Here is a 21704-nt window from a genome sequence, read left to right on the forward strand (position 1 = left end):
TGGGGTCATGTGTGGGTATACATTGTCGTGTAGGGAGATGGACCAGCTAGCCGTCCCACTTTACATTTAAGAACATACTTGTGTTCTCTGAATCAGAGTCAGGCAGAGACTAGTACAGCACTCAGTTGTAGCTGATCCAGTTAGGTTCGTGTGAAGATTCTCTGTATTTTGGTTGTCAGCTATGAAGCAAGAGGTTCTCTTCCTTTGTCACTGGGTTTCTTAGTGGGGCTCAGGATCATCATGTCAGGGAAATGGACTTCGTCATAGTGAAGAATTTCAGATTGATGAACTAACTGTTTTTGGGGTTATACGAATTTTTTGTCCATTTTATTTAGTGGAATAAGGAAGTATACTCTGCAGTAAATGAAAGAAAATAGCTCTTTTGTACTCATATTTATGACTTTGATTCATCAAATGTGTTGACTGCCATATCAAAGAGCCTGTCTGTCCCTTCATGCCCCAGCCCTGTCCCTGCCCAGTAACCACAGCGGCCATGACTGTGCACTTGGTTTCCTGTGCATTAGACTGTAATGTGAAAGAAGTCCCCAGTCTGCCTCACCTCTAGAGGCCTCATACTCAGTATTGTCAGAAAATATAGAGCAGACTTCCCCATGTGTTACCATCACCAGTTGCTGGTGTGTGTGCACGATGGATTGGAGATATCTGTCCAGGAGGAAGGAAGAAGGGGGAGTCAGAATGATCGAAATTATGGCTTAAATAATTCAGACGGGGACAGATAGCTCGTGGTGCTAATAATATTCACCTCAAGTGTGATTTTCCCCTTGAAGAGTACGCATTTCTAGGTTGTCTTCAGTCTCTACGTGGGTAATGTCCAAACTATAAATTTAGTTACACAAGAATTACTCTTGTTGAACATTGAAAAAATAAATAAATTTTCAAATGTAAAATCATAATGCAGGACTACTGTATAAGAAGTTTAATGCTGGGGCTGGAGAGATGGCTCAGTGGTTAAGAGCATTGTTTGCTCTTCCAAGGGTCCTGAGTTCAATTCCCAGCAACCACATGGTGGCTCACAACCATCTGTAATGAGGTCTGGTGTCCTCTTCTGGCCTGCAGACATACACACAGACAGAATATTGTATGCATAATAAATAAATTAATTAATTAATAAAAGAAGTTTAATGCTTCCTTTTGTGTTTCAGTAAAAGGTAGAGTTTGCAATGTGTTTCATACCCAGATATTTGGTGCTGCCAGTCACTGATCTCATGGCCTCATACATTTTGGCAAGTACTCTGCCACCAAAATACTATAGCTAGAAATTTTAGGTGGAGTCCCCTATGCATTAGATACTTAATTGTTCTTCAATAATTTGGTGTCTCTCAGTAGAAACTCCACTTGTACTTCCATAGTTGTGTAGAACTTCATTATGCTTCACTGTGCAGACCCTACAGAAGATTGTCCACTTTTGTTTGGACCTTGTTTGTATTACAGACGTAGAAATCTCAATATACAAATGTTACATTATTAGAAACACCTCTTTTATAAAACATACTGAACCAAATTGACAGTTAAACCTGCACAGTTGATCAGTGGGTACTGTGCTAATGTAATTTCTATTGCTAGGGTAAAATACCCTGGTAAAGAGGAACTCTAAAGAGAAATTGGTTTATTGGGCTTACAATTCCAGCTTATAGCCATCATTGCAGGAACTCCAGCAGCTTGTCAGATCATACCCCCAGTTAGAAACACAGAGAGAATAAATACAGCCTTGCATGTTGTTTCCTTAGTACACCTGCCCAGGGAATGATGCAGCCCAGAGTAGGCTGGATAAGTTAGCAATCACAATTCCCACAAACATGTCTGAAGGCCAGCCTGATCTAGGCTATCTCCGACTGAGAATCCCTTCTCAGCAACTTAAGATATGTGAAGCTGACATGTAAAACCATCCACAGGTACTAAGTCATACTTGGGAATGAAAGTTCTGATGGACCATTGCACAGGGCGTAACTGTGGGTCACAGAGGAATATGCTATTTTTTTAAGTTAGAGGAAAAAGCTTTATATACTTTTACCATTTTTAAAGGGGGGAATGTGGACTAGAGAGAGAGGTGGTTGAGGGCACACACCGCTCTCCCGGAGGATCCCATTTCCATCCAGCACCCACGGTGGGTGGCTCTTTGGGAGAGTATAGTGTGGGAGTAGACTGGAGTAGAGTCTGACTCCACACACCTAGAACTGCCGCACCACTGTGTTCTTCCCTTTATCCTTTACTGCCTTTACTATTTCTTATAAGTCAGCTTAGAGGCTACAGTTGACTTCTATTCAGCTGCTCCTGAGCATAGAGGAAGACAATGAAGTGTTATGCTAGAGACACAGACTGGAGGAGAACTGTCGTCTGTAGCTTCTTCTGAGACAAGAAGAGTGTAAAAATGACATGTGCTCCCCACATCAGACAGTGCTCCTTCAGTCATGAGCAACTGTGTAGTTAACACTAGACATGCTGGATTCCATGTGCATAACAGTTCCTTGTTTATGAACACCTAAGACAGTAAAGAGGGTCATAGTCTTCAGAAACCAGGATATCCCAATTGTCAACTGGAAGTAAATAAAAAAATATTTTTGTTGCTTACACATAACATAGTAAAGGCAGTGGTGCATAGCTGCTCCTCAATTTGCAAAGTTGTATCCGAAGATGAAAATATCAGGGTTGGAGTGATAGTGAGCACTTACAAGCACTTGCTGCTCTTGCAGAGGACCCGAGGGTTTGGTTGCCAGCACTCACATGGTGGCTCACAACCACCTACAGCTCCAGTCCCAGGGAATCTGACACCTTTTCCTGACCACTGTGGGCACCGGGTGTACATATATATACATACATACAGAACACTCATACAAATAAAATAAAACATAAATATTTTGAAAAGTAACAATCAAATGTAAATCAAAATTCTATTTAATTCACCTCACCTATCAAATCTCATAGAGTATGAGTGGCGTCTTGTGATTGCATGGCTTTCAGGCAGGTGTGCCCAGCATTATGGATATCATGCCACATACTGAGTCCAGGAAAAATCAAAGTTCCAAACTAGAACTATGACCTTTGCACCATCTCAGATCAAAATATCCTCAGTCAAAGCACTGTAGCTTGGGTTCTGTCAGTATATACCAGCTTTCTCAGACACTCTAAAATAACTGGGAAAGTAAACATTTAATTACATGCAGAATTTGCTTGCTGCCGTTAAGATAATGTGTAGTTTCTCATTTTGTTGTCTTTGCTCTTCCTAACATGTTGAAATTAAATCTAAGATGGCTCTACCTGAACTTTAGATCCTTGTTATATTTTGAAATATTAATGGTGATGAACTTAAAAAAAATAAGACCTATATACTGTCTTCAAATATCTTTGTAGCAAGAAGGAATGCCATATTGATTTTGATGATATCAATACTCCAATTACTTACATTTAATCTCTGAGTTCAAGGAAAATAACTACCAAGATTCTACATTGAGGTTTTTTTTTATTATTTTTCCATGTATGGGTGTTTTGCCTGCATGTATGTATGTGCACCAGTTGTGTGCCTGGTGCCTCAAAGGTCAGAAGAGGGCATTGGATCCCTGGGTCAGATGGTTGTGAACCACCGTGTGGGTGCTGGGGATTGATTAAATCCAGGTCCTCTGCAAGAGCAACAAGTGCTCTTAACCACTGAACCAACTCTCTAGCCTTGTACATTGAGTTTTATTGTGGTTGGAAGACATACACAGTCCTCAAGAGTCTGCAAACGGAGTGCATGGCAGCTTACTCTGCTTCCCTTATAGTCTCTGTATGGTATAGTGTCAGACTTTTCATGCGACCAATGATTGCAAAGAACAATTTGATTTTTAACAACAAAAGAAAACTTTATTTTTGGCTTGATATAAGTTTCAGAGGTTTCTATCCATAATCTTGGCTCCACTGATTCTAAACCAATACTGAGGCAGATATCACAGTGTACCAGAAATGGAGAATACAATAGAGAGCACCGAGACACACCTGCGGTGATCTAGTCCTTCTAGCCTGACCTTACCTGCTAAAATAGTGCCGCTACTAAGAACCAGACTTTCCAGAATGTGCCCGTGTGGGACACTTCCTAGTCAAACTGTATGGCTTTGCCCCTGGACTCCAAAGACCACATCTGTTTGATAACACAAACACAAAAGTGTGTTTAGTCCATCTCTAAGAATTTCCATAACCTTAACACTTGCAACATTGTCCAAAACTTAGGTCAACAGTCTCTTCTAATACTCCAGGCAGGCTCTGTGGATAGCAGTCAGTTGGTAGCGTGTCTGCGTGTGATGGACATGCATAGCATCTAACAGCGGTGAACTCCACGTCTCTGGTCTCTGGTACTAGTCTCTTCTGGGTCATACTTTTTGTCAGTATGGGGAAATATCCTCCACGTGGATGGAGGAAGGACATATTTTGGCTCTTGGTTTCGGCATATTCAGCTTGGCTGTGTTGTTCCTGCACAGACCGTTCACCTCATGGTGAATGGGAACAGAAAACGAGAAAGGGGGCCCTGTGACAAAATGTACCCTAAGAATCCCTAGTAACCTAACCTCTTTTCAACCAGGCGGCACCTTCCAAAGTTTGCAGAGCCTCCCAAAATAGTGCCACAAACTGGAGACCTTTAACAGAAAGCCTGAGAGGGAAGAGAGCTCATATCCAAACTATAGCATAATCTTAGGTATTTCCTTAATGTTTTTAAAAATACTCTGAGAATAATCTGACAGCCTCAGTGGACTGCTGAAAGAGCACATGACGCGGATGCATGGAAATAGTTAAATACCTCCGCTGCTGTCTCTAGTCCCAGCGCTGGAGAAGTCGTAGGGCCGCGTGGGCTACATAGCTGTCCCTAAGGAAATGAACTTCTGCATTACAGTCACGTTGCTTTACTTGTGACAAACGCTTATAAGAATTTCTTTAATTGCATCTAATCCTCTTTCTGTTGTTGTTTGTTGTTGTTCATGGTGCTGGGGACCAAAACTAGGGCCTTGAGCTTGCTGGACAAGTATTTGACCCCTTAGCTGAGGCCTGGGCTTCTTCGTCTTTTGCATTCTAAGCTAATACTTTGATCCTTCACAGCGCACAGGGGAAGTTATTCAAACAATAGAAGCAATGATAGAGGCCACTGATGAGAAAGAATAGCAAACACATGTGAACAGTGCTTCACTGCGGTGAATAAGGGCAGAGTCTACAACAGACACTCCAGCAAATGGAGCTTTCTGTGTTCAACAGTAATCGTTACAGTTAACAAGTCAAATTTGGTGTCTGGTGTGTGATGGCAATTGGCTTGTAGTCCCAGGACTCAGACTAAGGCAGGAGGATTGTGCGCTCAGCATTCACCCAAGCTACATAACTACAGTGTCTCAAAGATACGCTTGATAGTATTAGAAAGAATGAAATCCTGTTACTTGTGATATGTGTGAAACCTAAAAATAGCTATGTGAAGTAACCCAGGCTCAAACCTGAGGACGACATGGTGTCACTCTGGGGAGCTAGAAGGCAGAGTGGTGGTCACCAGCCTTGGGCTAAGCGGGTTAAGGAGTTGTTAATGGTACCCGGTGATGGCAGGAGAGAGACTACTGTACATGACAGTCACTGACTATACAGTCAAGAAGCTAAAAGTCAATATTTTGAAAGTTTTTACCACAAAGAAATGTTAACCCTTAGAGAAGATAAATGTGCTCAAACTAACTTAAACATTACACAGTGCATGAAAAATCACAAGAGATTAATACATATAATTTTCATTGTTCATATGATGTTTAAAAATAAATTTTATTTTGGTTGTGAACCTAGCCTTTCTCTTCAGTCATCTCTTCAGCCCAAAAATACATTTTAAAAATTTAGTACTTCATAGGAATCTCATGCCTTTGAAATTTTAGATTTTTTGATCCATCTTTATATAGTAAGTCATAAGATACAAGCTTAACTTAGAAAGAATGTACACAAGAATTGATCTTATATGACTAAGTGTATATCTAGGTACTTCTGGGGGTTTTGCCTCAAAGCACTGTTTTTAATAACTTTTTCATTTCCCGGGATTTCTAGTAAACTAATCTCTGACACTGACTTTAATCAAGGGACATAACAGTTTTTATGATCAGTACTTATTTCCTCAACTCAGAGCTTCCTTAGTTCAGTCTTCTCTGACAGCTGTACCATAAGCTGGGCGGCTCAAGCAACACGTGCTGATTTCTCAGTTTTGGAAGCTGGGAAATGCAGGTGCCTGACATGCAAGTGTCTGTCTTCTCATTGTGCCCTTACACAGTGGTTCCCAACCTTCCTATGCTGTGACACCTTGATACAGCCGTGCTGTGCTGACCCAACCATAAAATTATTTCATGGCTACTTTATAATGGTAACTTTGCTACTGTTCTGAATCGCAATATAAATATCTGATATGCAGAATATCCAATATGCAGGATAACCGATATGCGGGATATCTTATATTCAGAATATCTGATATGTGGGATATCCGGTGTGCGGGATATCTGACATGCCACTCCCAAAGGATCACAACCCACAGGCTAGAAGAACAGAGAGAATGAAAGCAAGCTCCCTTTTATTCTTGTTTTACATTTTTACATTGATTTGTTTGTAATGCATGAGCATGTGTGAGCGCACACCTTTTAGATCTAGAAGGAAGGCCATGCGCTACTTTCCTTTTAGATCTAGAAGGAAGACCATGCGTACTTTCCTTTTAGATCTAGAAGGAAGGCCATGCGCTACTTTCCTTTGTGTCTAGGCTATCTTTCTCAACATGATGAGTTCCAAGTTTCACACACATTGCTAATAACAGGATTTTATTATTTTAAAAGTACTTTTAATACTTCCAAGAATGTTTTTGAGACAGTATCTAATTATGTAGCTCAAGCTAGTCTTGAGCCTGCAGTGATACACACATTTTTACTGTTATCTTTGTCTACTTTATAAGAGCACACTAAATCTTACTCCTGTCTAACTATAACTAAGCCCCCACTGACCAGCACCTCTCTATCCTTCCTTCTGCTGTCGCTGTGACCAAGGAATCTTTAGGAGAAAGCATTTAACTGGGGCTTGCTTACACTTTCAGAGTCTGTGGTCATCATGGCAGGGAGCACAGCAGCAGGCAGGAGTGGGATGGAGCAGCTCCTGGGAGCTGACGTCCTCACTCACTCACGGGAGACCAGATCTTACATATGAGAAAGATCACACCAACTCTTCCAAGTTGTTGACCACCATTCTACCCGCAACTCCTGTGGGACTTGGCCTGTAGAATATCAATGTATGACCTTTGGATTAACACACTGTCAGGATAATTCTTCTTCTTCAAGCCTAATATGAAGTAGGTATTGAGTGTATTTCTGGGTTTTGCTAATCTGTTTTTAGTTTAATGTGGATTATTGGATCAAACACCTATGGGCTATTCTAATACTGGATGTACTATAAATTCTTACTATCCAGAATAACTGTCTGAGGTGGAAGAGCAGTAAAAATTAAAATTAGTTATTTGTTAGATACAACTGAAAGCAGTCATATTAAGTGAATTGGGCAATTTTAGAAAGACAGATACTTTGTCTTCTCTCATTTGTAGTTCCTAGATTTTATGCAGATACATAAAAGCATGTATGTTTGTATGATATAAAATGAAAGTAGACCTGTTTAAACAGATGGGACTAACATTAGAGTGGAGGGTTGAGAGTTAAAGAAGAAATGGGGCTATAAGTGGGAATATGTTCAACATATATATATAATACATACAGATGCAAAAAGTTAAATAAAAGAAATTCTTGTTAACCACTGTGGAGGATTATATATGAGCTGATGAGACAGTCTAATTTTTAAGAACCTTTCGGAGGATATCTACCTATCATATAGTACAGCTGTTTTTCATATGGAATCATATGCTTCCATTCTTGGTCTGAGCATTTTCTCTGCATTCTGACTATCGTTCCTTCTAATTGGACATTCTCTTTATTGTTTGCTAACCCTTAAAACCCAGACCACGTGAATGAGCCCCTTACCTTTCATAGCATAAGATTGAGTTTATGAAACCATAGTCCCTTACAGAATATTTTTCTAAACATTTTTTAAATGTCTTCCTTGACTTTGAAGATGAGAGTAAGCAGTGGGATTTTATATCATATCACATACTCCACTCACTTTCTAACTTTACCTGCCTTGGAAAAGCGTGTAGATGGAAGGCTTTCCTTTCATTCCAAATGTATTGTCAGGTCAAAGCACGACTGCTCCCAGATCCCAGGAAATGCCTCAAACCCCAGGTAGTAGCAAGTGCTATGTATACACAAACACTAATCTGATAACACAACTAATATATAGCTCAGTAGTGGGATGAATATGATGGGCAAAGGGATAATTCACACCCAGAACATGTTGGAATCAGACGAATAAGCAATTTAAAACAGTCGAATTGTTTATTTCTTGATTTTTTTTCCATTAGTGACTTTTGGGCCACTGTAAACTACATGTAATAAAAACCTTGCAAAGGGGGACTTGAGATGAGGTGGAAATGTCAGTGTGCACCTGTGTTGGTTACCTGTCTCGTTACTGCAACAAAGTACCTGACAAAGCTCGTCAAGGAAGAAGGGCTTTATTTTGGTTCACTGGAGTTCATCACTGCATATTCCATGGTGACGTAACAGCCAGAGCTTGAAGCATACACAGTCAGAATGGGGAGGGACGCCTGCTAGTGCTCAGCTTCCTTCTGTTTTATTCAGTCCAGGACTACAACCCCTGGAATGGGCCACCCAAACTGCCTGCTATTATTCTAATCTAGATGGCCCAAGACAAATCCCAGCAGAAGCTCGTCTCCCAGATCCTGTGAAAGTGACAATATAACCATAACAGATCTATCTCTTGTCACCTTCACGGCTGCCCTGCTTGGGTGTTTTTCGTCATCTTGACACACGCTAGTATTTTCTGAAGAAAGCACAATGGAGAAAATGCCTCCAAAGAGTGGCCTATATCTAGGCAAGCCTGTGGGAGTTTCCTAATGAGGGGTTTAAAGAGAGTGGTCTGTAGGCACGCCTGTGGAGCATTTTCTTAATTAGTGGTTGGTGTGGAGGGTATAGCCCATTGTAGGTGCTGTCTTGGGCTGTATTAGAAAGTGGTCTTTGGTTGTGAAAGAAAGCTAGCTAAGCAAGCCATGAGGAGTGAGACAGCAAAGTATCCCTCAAGGGCCTCTGCATCAGCTCCTGCCTCCCGAGTCCCCACCCTGCTGGAGTGGGACCTGAGAGTTATAGGCAGAAATAAATCTCTTTGCTCCTGGTGTTTTGTCACAGCTGTTGAGACAACTGCCAAGCATATATCACTTTCAAACCAAGTCTTCCACTCATCCGCATAGACTAGTGCCCATCTCATAATGCAAAATGTATTCACTCCGACTTCAGAAATCCCCGTAGTCTTTAACAGTTCCAAAACTGATATCCAGTTGAAGTACAGAGTCTCTTCTGAGACTCAGACAATCTCTTTTTTTAACTTCATTCAAATAGTAAGCTACATACTTCCAGTATTCAATGATATAGAATAAATAAATATTCCCATCCCAAAAGAGAAGAATGGGGATATAGCAAAGGAAAGATCAGATCAAAGCAAAACCAAAAAGCTAAGCAGGTAAAACACCAAATCCTTAAGCTCCATGTTCATCATGGAGCTCCTGAAATTATATGGACTCCAAGTTCCATCAATAGGCCTTTCCTGCCACTCCCGCTCAGCTGACTGCAGCACATGGAACCATGCTCTTGGACTGGCTCTATTTACTGTCTCTGGCTTTCTTTGGTAGACATCCTATGGTCCTTGTATCTCCAACACCCTAGAATCTACATCGCAACTTGAACTTTACCTTCACAGTTCCACATAGCAGCCTAACAGTCTCTTTGCAAGAACTCCGACCTTGCACACAGTCCCTGGCCTTCGTGGCACTCAGAAACTAGGGAACAAAACCCTGTAACCTCTCCCCTGAATCTTCAATCTTTTCATTCCTGCGAAAACCAATGCCACAAAATAATGCCAGCTCCAGCTGCCAGATTGGGTTGGAACCCAGCACCCTTGGCTTACGGCTGTAGCAGTGGCTGTGTGCCTTGGTGGATGAGTCTGCAGAATCAGTTTTGGTTGTGGTTGTCTGTCTGAAGTAGGATCTTGTGCGGCACTCTCTGTCCAGGTCTCTCCTCTCTCCTAGTTTATGTTCTCGCTCTTCATTTGATGAGCACAGTCTTGTCTTCACCTCTCTTTCTTGTCCTATTGAGGACGAACGTTTCTGTGTAGAAATTACAGATGCTTTCTCCTCTGCATTCTCCAAGTCCACATTTTTAGACTTGCTCACACAAGTTCATTTTTTAAGTTTTTTTTACTGTCTCGCTACAGATATGAATAAGAGCATTGAAAAGTAGCCATGTCACAGGCCGAACGATACATAACCTCACCTCTCTGTCTGACGTGAAGTAGATGTGAAACTGTCCAGGTGGTGAAGGGGGAGGACAAAATGTGTTCAGTGTGTATTGTACGCTTGTGTGGACACCATACCTTCATGTACAGTGAATATGCACAATGCAAACAGTGTTCCATTGAAAGAAAATCAGAAGGCAGCTTGCGCATAGGAAGACCAAACTGTGTGTTAAGCAAAATGGTGAACTTTGCCTCATAGTGTATTTAAGGTCTTACGGAAATGCTTTATTTTAAAAGTAGAAGCAAAAAGAGAGACCCTGCTTCAAAAACATAAAATAAAAGTTGAAGTAAAAAGAACATTTAGGTCAAATAAAAGGCTTCAATATACAATATTTTTTTTTGTTTTGTTTTTCGAGACAGGGTTTCTCTGTGGCTTTGGAGCCTGTCCCGGAACTAGCTCTTGTAGACCAGGCTAGCCTCGAACTCCCAGAGATCCACCTGCCTCTGCCTCCCGAGTGCTGGGATTAAAGGCGCACACCACCGCCCGGCCCAATATACAATATTTTAAAAATAATAATAGAAGATATGATGAAAGGGACAAGAAATTTAAAAGCAATAAAATAATATTAGAGAAAAAACATACTGAAACAGCTTTTGTCTAGAAGTCGGCTAATACTGGATCCTGCCAGGTGAAAGGGTTAGTCGGCTGAAGTTGGGGTCCTTCCGTTTCATGCTGTTGAGATTGGTACTGCTCCTAAAGTGTTCAAGGGCCCATTGCCCAACAGTGCTGCTTTCGGGCCCCAGTTAGTGCTTCCAGCACAGCAACAACCCCGGGGCAGCATGCATGTGGGGGGGCTCCAGCGCTCACTGGTAACAACCCCAGGGCAGCATGCATGTGGGGGGGCTCCAGCGCTCACTGGTAACAACCCTGGGGCAGCATGCATGTGTGGGGGCTCCAGCGCTCACTGGTAAACACTGTATGCCTGTCTGCCAGTCCAACTCAAAGGGTGCTGTCTGTGTTAACAGCCTCCTGGGCAGCCTTCTGCAAGATGCCTCTACACTTTCTTAAATGTGGGTTTTAATCCACCAGATAGACGTTAATATTCTAGCTCCCTTGTAATCTGTGCTGACCTGGTCCTGTTGTATATAATGAACATTTACACCGTGACACTAGATGAGGGAGTGTCCAGTGCAGATTGTAAGTTCTTGGAAAGCAAGACATGAGCAAGAGCTGGGTTCTCAGTGTCTGCACTGCCAGCTTCTCCCTCCCTAGCAAACTAATTTCCTAAGTACCACCTTCTGCAAGCAAGTCTTTAGTAACTGTTGGTTATGTTCTGCACTCATCTATTCTTAATCTTTTTTCACTTCGGTCTTCCTGATCTGTATTTTCTCTTTACTTAACAGACAGTGTGGAGCATTCATTATTAAGACAATTTGGGCAGCTCTAGTCCAGCTCAACTGATTTCTTGTCCATTGATCCTTGTGTGACCAAGATCCAGCTTCAAGGAACCGGCTAGAAGCTGCCCGTTGTGAAACTTAGGGTTAGTTAATATCTCACCATACTTATTTATTCCATTATAAGCTGTCTGAATTTGATGAAATTTGCTTTTACTGCTGTTTTACAATTTTTAATTAGGTAGATGTGGCATTTGGCTTTTTATGTTAGTTAAATTGCAGTAACTTTCTACATGTTTTATCCATTCCATAAATAATAGCTATCCCAACACTAGTGAGATGTCTTTCATTTTCTCTGTTTTGTGTTACTTCTTTTAATCTCAGATTTTTCGGCAGTTTGTTTTCTATCTTTGATACTTAAACATTTTGGATCGGAGTCATATCTAGTCTAATAGAATTTGAATACTTGTGTAACGTACAGGCTGCAGTAGCTTTAGCAGTCCGGTTTGTCCATTTGCTTTGCTGGGTTACCACTTGCTATGCTTTCTCGAAAGTTTCTCATTTGTTACTGATACTCATTAGTATTTCTCCTGCCATGGTTTTCTGAATTTACATAGTAGTTCATATTTTATGATAACATCTCCCAGATACTAGAAAGAGCACCAACATGATCAAATTCTTGCTTTTCATCTAATTAATTTAACTATATTAAATTTTTTGTTTTAGATAAAAGTGTAATGTCATATGTCATCATCCATTTGATACCAAAGTTTTTATATAATGTTAAGCCACCTAGAATTTTTATAGAAGAAGGGTCCCCTTCTGACATTATCATCTACTATCCAGTGATTTCGTACTCTTAGAATGCTTTCCTCCTGTGTTTCATTGTTAGCAATACACACGACTACATATGATTAATTCTAGAAAGACAATTATTTTCATAAAATGTAAAATTATTTCTTACACCAAGAGAAAACTAGATTCTAGTTCTAGGGCCAACTTCCAGTATAAACTTGGAAAATAATAGAAGGATTCATTGTTTAAAAGGTAAAGAACAAGTCATATGTTTGTAATCAGGAGAATCTCTGTAGTAGGACGAGAAATGCCCGTTTTGTGTTTCCTCGCACTTCTTCCCTGACTCGGGAATTTGAGAGCAGAAGGAGAACAGTCTAATGCTAGTGTGACCGTGCTAACTTGCCCTTCCTCACCCGTGCCACCAGAGCAGCAGAAACAAAATGATCCGATCCCAGACTTTTCCCATGAGTCAGATAGATGTTTTTCTTTTGAAACCATAATGAGCATGTCTGTCAGTCAAATGGTTCCCTGAGAATGGTAGGACCCCATGTCTATATACTGGCATACAAACATCTTGTGCACTAATTATTCTCAATTTTTAAAATTAAATAGACTAGTAAGTCCCATAATGAAATTTCAAAAGATTTCGTTTTGTAATTTAGAAAATAATATATTAACCAGTGATGTTAGAAATCTTTTTTAATATCACTGTTCCCCAGAACAAAAAAGGTTACTGTTTGATTTTTAAAATGTTAAACATGATGCTAAACAAATCCTGGACTGTTTATAAAAATTAATGATAGCCGGGCGATGGTGGCGCACGCCTTTAATCCCGGCACTCGGGAGGCAGAGGCAGGTGGATCTCTGTGAGTTCGAAACCAGCCTGGTCTACAGAGCTAGTTCCAGGATAGGCTCCAAAGCCACAGAGAAACCCTGTCGCAAAAAACAAAAAAAAAAAATTAATGATGTATTATATTATTGGACAAAGAATTCTGATAATAATCCATACCCAGTGTGCTTCTTCTGCAGTTATATAAATGATAAGCATACATACATGTAAACATGTATATTATGTGTGTTCTTATATACATCATATACACATATGATTCATGCATATATACAGTCTTGAAGTTAGCTTTATTTTGAGAAATTAATAAAAACTTTGGAATTTATTGACAATTGAGTTATGGATAATATCATTTGTGCTTCTTGGCTTAGCTTGGTAAGCCAAATATGCTGCCTCTAAAAATAGAATGAGAGAGCAGGAATCACATTCCAAGTGAAACCCATTTATTTATTTCTATCTTTAGTATATCATCAACAGTTTTTTAAAGTAAACAAGTTGACTTGTTTAGTACTCATTGTGAAAAATCAGTCTGAAGGAGTTCCACCTGAGATTCACTATTCAGATGGAGTGGGTATGTAAACATGTGTGTGTGCGTTTACATGACTTGTTTTGCCAAAATCTAAGATGCAGTCAAGAGAGAAAGGGGTATTCAGATTTTAAAACTTTATCTTGATGAGGTGATTTCTTCAGTTTGGAATGGAGTCACACTCAAAATTCTTTGTATATTTCCCAAAAGTTGTACTTGGGTAATATCAAAATTCAGAATCAAAGGCCTGGAAACAACATTCAGAAGACTGCAAATTCAACTTTATCATATCTCAGTGTTCCATTGCTACTATTAAATAGATTTTAACTTCTAGTCCTATACCTTTGACTAAAATGTATTCTGAAGTCTCACTAGATGTAAAAGAGGCAAAGGAAGGCTGGAGAGATCCTCAGTTAGGAAAGCGCTTGCCATGAAGTCAGGAGGAGTTGAGTTCAGTTCCCACAAGTCATATAAGACAGCTCTGCATGGTGACTCACACCATAATCTCAGACCTGGAAAGACAGCACAGCCCACCCAGCCATTGCCAAGCCATGGTAGAGACCCTGTCTCAGAAAGCAAGGTGCTTGGTACCTGAGTTTGACCTCCACACAGAAGTGCAGCTACGCTCACACACACACACCAGAGACAAAGGGAAAGTTTCTGCCCGAAGGGTAGATATGACTCATACTCACAATGCAGGCATGGTGGTACATTTGTTCCTTCAATTCCAGCACTCAGGAGGCAGTGACAGATGGATCTCGGAATTCAGGGTCAACCTGGTCTACATACAGTTTCAGGTCAGCAAGAGTTACACACTGAGACCTTGTCGCAAAATTAAAACCAAATAAAATAATAGTAATACTCATGTTTGTGCTGGCTCTCCACTTGTGTGCCTTCATTGCTGTGCATGCGTTCCTAGAGGTGTGCTGGCCAGCGTCCATCCTCCCTGTTTGCCGGTTCCCACCCTCAGTGGGCGCTCTTTAGTGCACCTGCAGCATCTGTTGGGCTGCTTCCATGGGCACACAGATTTGACTTTGTACATTTTGTCACTCAGCATCACTGGCTTTACAGTGCCAAGTCTCGCAAGTTTTGTTTTCTACCTACGAGTCTCATGATTGTTTGTCTAGGTTCTGCAGATGTGAGATAGCAGACATAAATTTCCTAATAATGAAATAAGCAAGTATATATTTCCAATTTTATTTTTTATACATCCTGATTAACGGAGTAAAGTAATATAATGCCAAGCTTGACTGTTTTAACTGAAATGCATGGTAATAGATTGTATAGTTAAACATTTCATGTAAGGCATCCCACTAGTAAGTGGTTACGTTTTACATATTTAGTTTTAAAACATGTAATCTGCAAATTTTCCATCTGTTTGTTGGTCATTTATTCATATGGTAATGTATTTCGTAATAAACAGAAGGTACAATGAGTTTATTTCTATCTTTAGTATATCATCAACAGGTTTTTTTAATATTTATTTATTTATTATGTATACAATATTCTGTCTGTGTGTATGCCTGCAGGCCAGAAGAGGGCACCAGACCTCATTACAGATGGTTGTGAGCCACCATGTGGTTGCTGGGAATTGAACTCAGGACCTTTGGAAGAGCAGGCAATGCTCTTAACCACTGAGCCATCTCTCCAGCCCCTCATCAACAGTTTTTTATGTTGATATGACTATAGTTTTCTTAAGGAAACTACTGTCTTAACCACATTTTGGATCCAAATGTGTAACTGGCAGAAGTAATTGTCATTTGGTATTTGTGATGGTCAGTTGGTTGTGAGCCTGACAGGATCTAGAGTCACTGAAGAGCCAGCCTCTGGGCATGTGTGTGCATGATTACCAGGGTTAACTGAAGTGAGGTGTTCCTCACAGTCTCCCGAGGAACTTGGCTCCAGGGACTGAGGTCCTGGATGAGCTGCGAGGAGAAGCTGGCTGGGCGGCAGCATTCGTGTCTCTGCTTTCTGACTGGATCCAGGTGCCCCTATGCCCACCCTAGCCTCTTCCTGCCCCGTGTCTCTGTTGCTGGGCATTTTTGTCACACTGCTAAGGAACTGGTGGAAAGTTGTACGGAGCAATTGGGGCCTTTGGAATAGTTGGCAAGAGAAACGTGGAACTTTGAGGGGAGCCCTAGAGTGCTGTCTGCGCAGTGTTTACCATGCCGTCTGGTAGGGACTGAGAGACTGGAATGTCAAGAGAAGCAGAGATGGGAGACATGGCCAAGCTCCCATTCCAGGAGGAACAAAAACTAAGGTGCACGAGCTGTCCCCTGTGACAACTGATCTGTGTTCTGCCCTGCAGAGAGAGAGCATAAGTGAGGCAGACCTTAAAAGTAACGGGCTAGCGTTCACACTGTGGAATAGCTACTGCTCACCGCTTCTGTCCAGGCCTACAAAGAAAAGGGACAAAGAGATTTTAGGTACTGGCATAATTATGAAAGAGATAGTTCCAATAAAGCAAAATCTGTTGCCTAGGAAACAACAGGAAAGGTACCCAGAGGGGGAGACCACACCAAATAAAGGTCCCATTCTGTGAAAATGCAGATTCACTTCAAAGGAGAATGCCACTGAAGGGTTCCCTAGAACATCTTACCTATATAGCTCCATAAAACCTCTTCACTAAAGATAATAGTGCTCAAAAGTATTTTCATGTCTGTCACATACACATTGTTATCCCTGCTTTCATTTCAAGTAAAAATGAAAACTTTAAAAATGTAATTCATCAGCTGGGTGGTGGTGGCACACACCTTTAGTCCCAGCACTCGGGAGGCAGAGGCAGGCGGATCTCTGTGAGTTCGAGACCAGCCTGGTCTACAAGAGCTAGTTCCAGGACAGGCTCCAAAACCACAGAGAAACCCTGTCTCGAAAAACAAAAAACATGTAATTCATCATAATTAATTGTCAGAGTTTTGCTCCAGTCTTGTCATAATACAAATGATGTTTAAATCTAGTGGGGATCCCATCCAGGTCTGTACATAGGGCAGTAGATAAAAAATTGTGTAACTATAGTTCCAGATTTGGAAATTTCTTAGAAACAGGAGAGCACACAAGTCTTCCTGCATTTCAGAGTCCCAGTGACAGGCGCGGAGCATGTGCCTGTAAGTCATCCGCTAGACAGCCCACACTGTTGCCTGACAGGAAGTCAGTGTGGGGACAGTCAGTTTACTTAAAGGGATACTGCTTAAATGTAACTAATTCATACTGAGGAATGTCGTTCTGGGCGTTCACTTTTTTCTTTCTTCCATTTCTAAATTCACTGGTGCTCTTAAAGCACAACCACAAGTTGTACACAGTAGTTCCTAATAGTAATATAGTTTGAAAATATAGAAAAGCAAACCATGATCGTTTTCACTTGAACAGAGTGGTAGGGCCTCTTAATCCTTCAGTTAATCTTGTTTAGTGTCATAGATACTTAAGAGACAGATGTAAATGTCGACAGTGGGTAGGAAGTTAGTTGTTGTGACTAAGTCTGAAAAATCAGGTGAATTAGAAAGCATATGATAGCGTATCACTGTCTCCTTAAGATTTCATAGATTTCAACTCTAGAGAATAAGGAGATGAAGACATTTGACATTTGTAGTTAATGAAATGTAATCTGTGAATTGTTTTAGTATTTTCTCTGTTGAATGGGATTTGAATTAACCAGTAGTTGAATTCCAGATAGTATTTTGGATAACCATTTGAATAATTCTGTTGTAGTGGTGGTGGTGGTGGTTTTGGTTTTTTTCAAGACAGAGTTCTCTGTTTCCCTGGCTGTCCTGGAACTCACTCTGTAGACCAGACTGGCCTCTAACTCAGAGATCCACCTGCCTCCTCTCAAGGGATTAAAAACTGCACTAGCACCACCCAGCTCACTCCTGGTTTTGGTTTGTTAGTTTTTTTTAATACAGTTGGATAATCTGGAGTGTCTGAATAATTGTTTGTTTTATCACTCTTATACAGTTGTTTCTGTGTGTACATATGTAAAATAGAAAAGGTACACTGATTAGAATTATATTACAATGTTAATAATGTCATTACTAACAATGATGTACACTAGAAATCCGATAACCAGTGCTGGGTTTATAGATGGAATTAACAGGTGGGTTTGGAGGTTCATGTCACACCTCATCCTGTTCCCTGTGTGAAATCATCAGACATGCAACTGATTGATCACCTCAGATTTGTGGACCAGAGTTTGTGGATCTGTTTCTAACCGAAGGAAACTGACCAAAATCTGATTTGTAAAATACAAAATTTAATTCCTTGTTAATATTAGTTCTTTCCACATAAAATATTTAAGACTTAGCCGGGCGGTCTTTAATCCCAGCACTCGGGAGGCAGAGGCAGGAGGATCTCTGTGAGTTCGAGACCAGCCTGGTCTACAAGAGCTAGTTCCAGGACAGGCTCCAAAACCACAGAGAAACCCTGTCTTGAAAAACCAAAAAAAAAAAAAAAATATTTAAGACTTCACTACAGAAGTAAAGTTACTATATTTCCGTCTTTATTGATGGGGGAGTTACGATAGGATCTCAAGTAGCCCAGACAGGCCAAGACCTCGCTATTTAGCTGCAAATGACCTTGAATGACCTTTGTGCCTCCACTAGACCGTCAGGATGACTTTTATCACCCGGCTTTTATCTCCACAGCTGTTTTAAAATAACAGTAAAGAATGTAACGTCTCTCCTCACCTTCAGTGCGCCAGGTGCCTTGGCTGGCACTGGTGTGCAGTGTGATGGCCACGTTTTCTGAGACATGCTGAAGAGAAGACACTCTTGAGTGTACTGATAAGACTTTGAAAAGGGTGTATAGTTGAGTGAGTAGCAAGGACCTAGAGACTTAGGGGCTGAGAAAAGAGCAATCAGAATATATTATATGAAAATTTTTTCAATTAAAAAATAGATATCTTAACCCCTAAAATGTATTAATGGTAAAAATAGATTTAACTCTGAACCTGGAATATGATAAAACAGAGACCATATAACCCATTTACTTTATTCTGAACTTGGAATATGATAAAACGGAGACCATACAACCCTTTTACTTCATTCTGAACCTGGAATATGATAAAACGGAGACCATGTGTGCTCTTTTAATAACTCGTGCTTAGGGACTGTCAAGTTTTATTATGAGTCTTTGGACTGTCATGACCCAGAAGCAAATCCCTTTGTTCTCCTGAGCCTTGCCCCACCTTCATCGTGAGCAGCAGATGGGGCTTGATTTTCATCATCTTCATAGACAGGAAGGCCATGGGGTTGGAGAGATGGCTCAGCAGGTAAAGGCACGTATTCCTCTTGTAGAGGGCCCAGGTTTTCCAGCACCATATCAGGGAGCTCTCCCTGTAAGTCCAGTCCCAGGAGACACAACGGTCTCTGTTGGCTTTTGTGGACACTGCGTGCACGTGGGGCACATGAAGGCAAGAAGGACACATTCCAACATGAAAATTACAATTTTTATTCCGTGTGGTATTTGGGGTACATGGGTACTTTGACTGCATATAATGTACCACATGCCAGCCTTGTGCCTGTGGAGGCCAAAAAGGGGCATTGGGTCTGCTGAAACTGTATGAGGGGGCTGGGAATTGAACCTGGGTCTTCTGGAAGAGTAGTCTGTGATCTTAACTGCTGAGCCATCTCTCCAGCCTCAAAGGGAAGTGAAATTTAAAAACAAGCCACAACCTTTAGCCTGTAGACTCTCTGTGGAACCACAACCGTTGACCTGTGGATCAGGTCTTGTCAAGTTCTGCTTCCACTCCTGGTAGGAGCTTGTTCATCCTCTTGCAAAGTTTGTTTCTGTTTTACTGGGGATTTTAATTAGATTTTTATTTGAAACAGTCTGCACATAGCTAAGGTGGACCTTGTAACCTTTGTGATCCTCGTGTGCCGCCACAGCCAGTCTCATGTGATGCAGAGGATCAAACCCACGGTGTAATACATGAAAAGGGAGCACAAAAATAGCTAAAATTGTCTAATTTTTAATTTTTCATATTAATAAATTTAAATCATCATTCAAAAAGGAAGATCTATAAGTGCAGTTGATAAAACTTCAGCTCTTCCATGGATATTGAAATTTCAGTATATGAGCATATTATAAACTATATGGGTTTTCTACATCCATGGGTTTTATGTGTGCAGGTTCAATCAACTACAAATCAAAAATGCTTTAATTGTATCTGTACTCAGCATGATGTTTTTTCTTGATATCCTCTGAACAATACCATATTATAATCATTTATATAATATTTGCATTGTACTAAGTATTATAAGGAACCTAGAGATGGCTTAAGTGTACGAGATGTGCAAATTGTATGCAAATACCATGCCTTTTTCCATAAGGACCTGATAGTAACCAGTTGCTTTACTTCTGGGGTCCTGAATCCCTCATGAATTGAGGGATTACTAGAAATGTAACATTTAACCCAAAATCATGATCTGAAAGCAGACTGAGCCCCAAAGGCTGTTCTCAGACTCCCTTGACTTCATTATTCCCATCCTAACCGCTGCTAGAGAGCTATTTAAACTAACTAACTTATGTTTAGAGGAAAGCCTTTCTTCCCTGGTAGAAACCTAAAATTATAGAATTACAGCCTGTAATAACGCAAATGAATCTTAGAAATCTAGTGTACTTTATTATACATGACAAAACGGTTTATAACTATGAAATAGTTGTTTTTGCTTTTAGGAGGCAAAAAGTTTTACTTCTACAGATGTGTAGCAAGCAGGCACACCCAGCCAAGGTTTTGTCATATAATATATTCTCATAGTCCCCTTCCCTAACTCCTCCCAGATCTCCCACCTCTCCCCGCCCCAAATCCACACCCTTTCCTGCTATTTCTCATTAGAAACCTAAAAGGCACCTAAAATCATAATAATTAGATAAAAATCCTACAAACCTGAATAGGACAAGACAAAACAGACAGAAAAACAATAAGCCAAAGAAAAAGCACAAGAAACAAATATTACAGTCGCAGAGACACAAGTTGGCAAACACAGAAGTCCCGTAAAAACACAAAACCAGAAACCACATATAAGCAAAAGTTCTGTAAGGTTGGGGGTGGGGCTGCCCTGCCACAGTAGTTTGAAAGAAACATTCTTCCAAAAATACTACTGAGTTCATTCTGTCTGCCTCTACTGCTGGTACTCCCAGTGAGATGCCATTGGAGAGCTAAGTTTTCATTTGGGAGGGTTTATCAATTGGAGATAGGAGATGCCATCCAGGTTAGGAACGGGGGTTTCTGTCCACTCCTCCTCTCAACGCTGGGATCCCCATAAGGCCCAGGCCTGGGGAGGGGGTGCCTGTGTGTGCTGCCTCAGGCTCTGGAGTTCATATGCATATTGGCCCCGCTGTGTTTCCTTGTGTTTCTAACCTCTCTGGCTCTTACACTTTCTGCCTCCTCTCCTGCAGGGTTCCCTGAGCACCAAGGGGAGGGGTGTGATGGAGACATCACATCTAGGGCTGAGTGTCCCAAGCCCCTCACTCTGCACACTGTCCAGCTGTGGACCCCTGTATTTATTCCCCTCTGCTGCAGGGGGACACCCCTGATGATGGTGTCATAGGAATCCTGTTGCTATGTTCTTTAGCAGAACAGCAGTATTTGGTTTTCCCCTGGGTCCCTGGCCTGTCTAGTCTCGGTTCTTGGCCACCCGAGCAGTGTCGGGGATGAGCTCCATCTCCTCTGGAGTCAGGTAGGGTGGCTGGTCCCCGGCTGTGTGCCACCATTGCACTGGAGTCAGGTAGGGTGGCTGGTCCCCGGCTGTGTGCCACCATTGC

General features: G+C 41.1%; 1 protein-coding gene across 1 annotated transcript in view; it reads left to right on the forward strand.

Annotated features, from left to right (window-relative positions):
- Positions 1-12112, forward strand: part of Boll (boule homolog, RNA binding protein) — a 58993-nt gene extending 46881 nt beyond the window's left edge. The window contains exon 13 of the mRNA XM_013353470.2: positions 11791-12112. Within this exon, the coding sequence (XP_013208924.2) occupies positions 11791-11814 (24 nt within the window). The 3' untranslated portion in view covers positions 11815-12112. The remainder of the gene's footprint in view (positions 1-11790) is intronic.
- The last annotated feature ends 9592 nt before the right edge of the window (positions 12113-21704 follow it).

This window comes from Microtus ochrogaster, unplaced genomic scaffold, assembly GCF_000317375.1.
Source record: "Microtus ochrogaster isolate Prairie Vole_2 unplaced genomic scaffold, MicOch1.0 UNK8, whole genome shotgun sequence".
Classification (NCBI taxonomy): Eukaryota; Metazoa; Chordata; class Mammalia; order Rodentia; family Cricetidae; genus Microtus; species Microtus ochrogaster.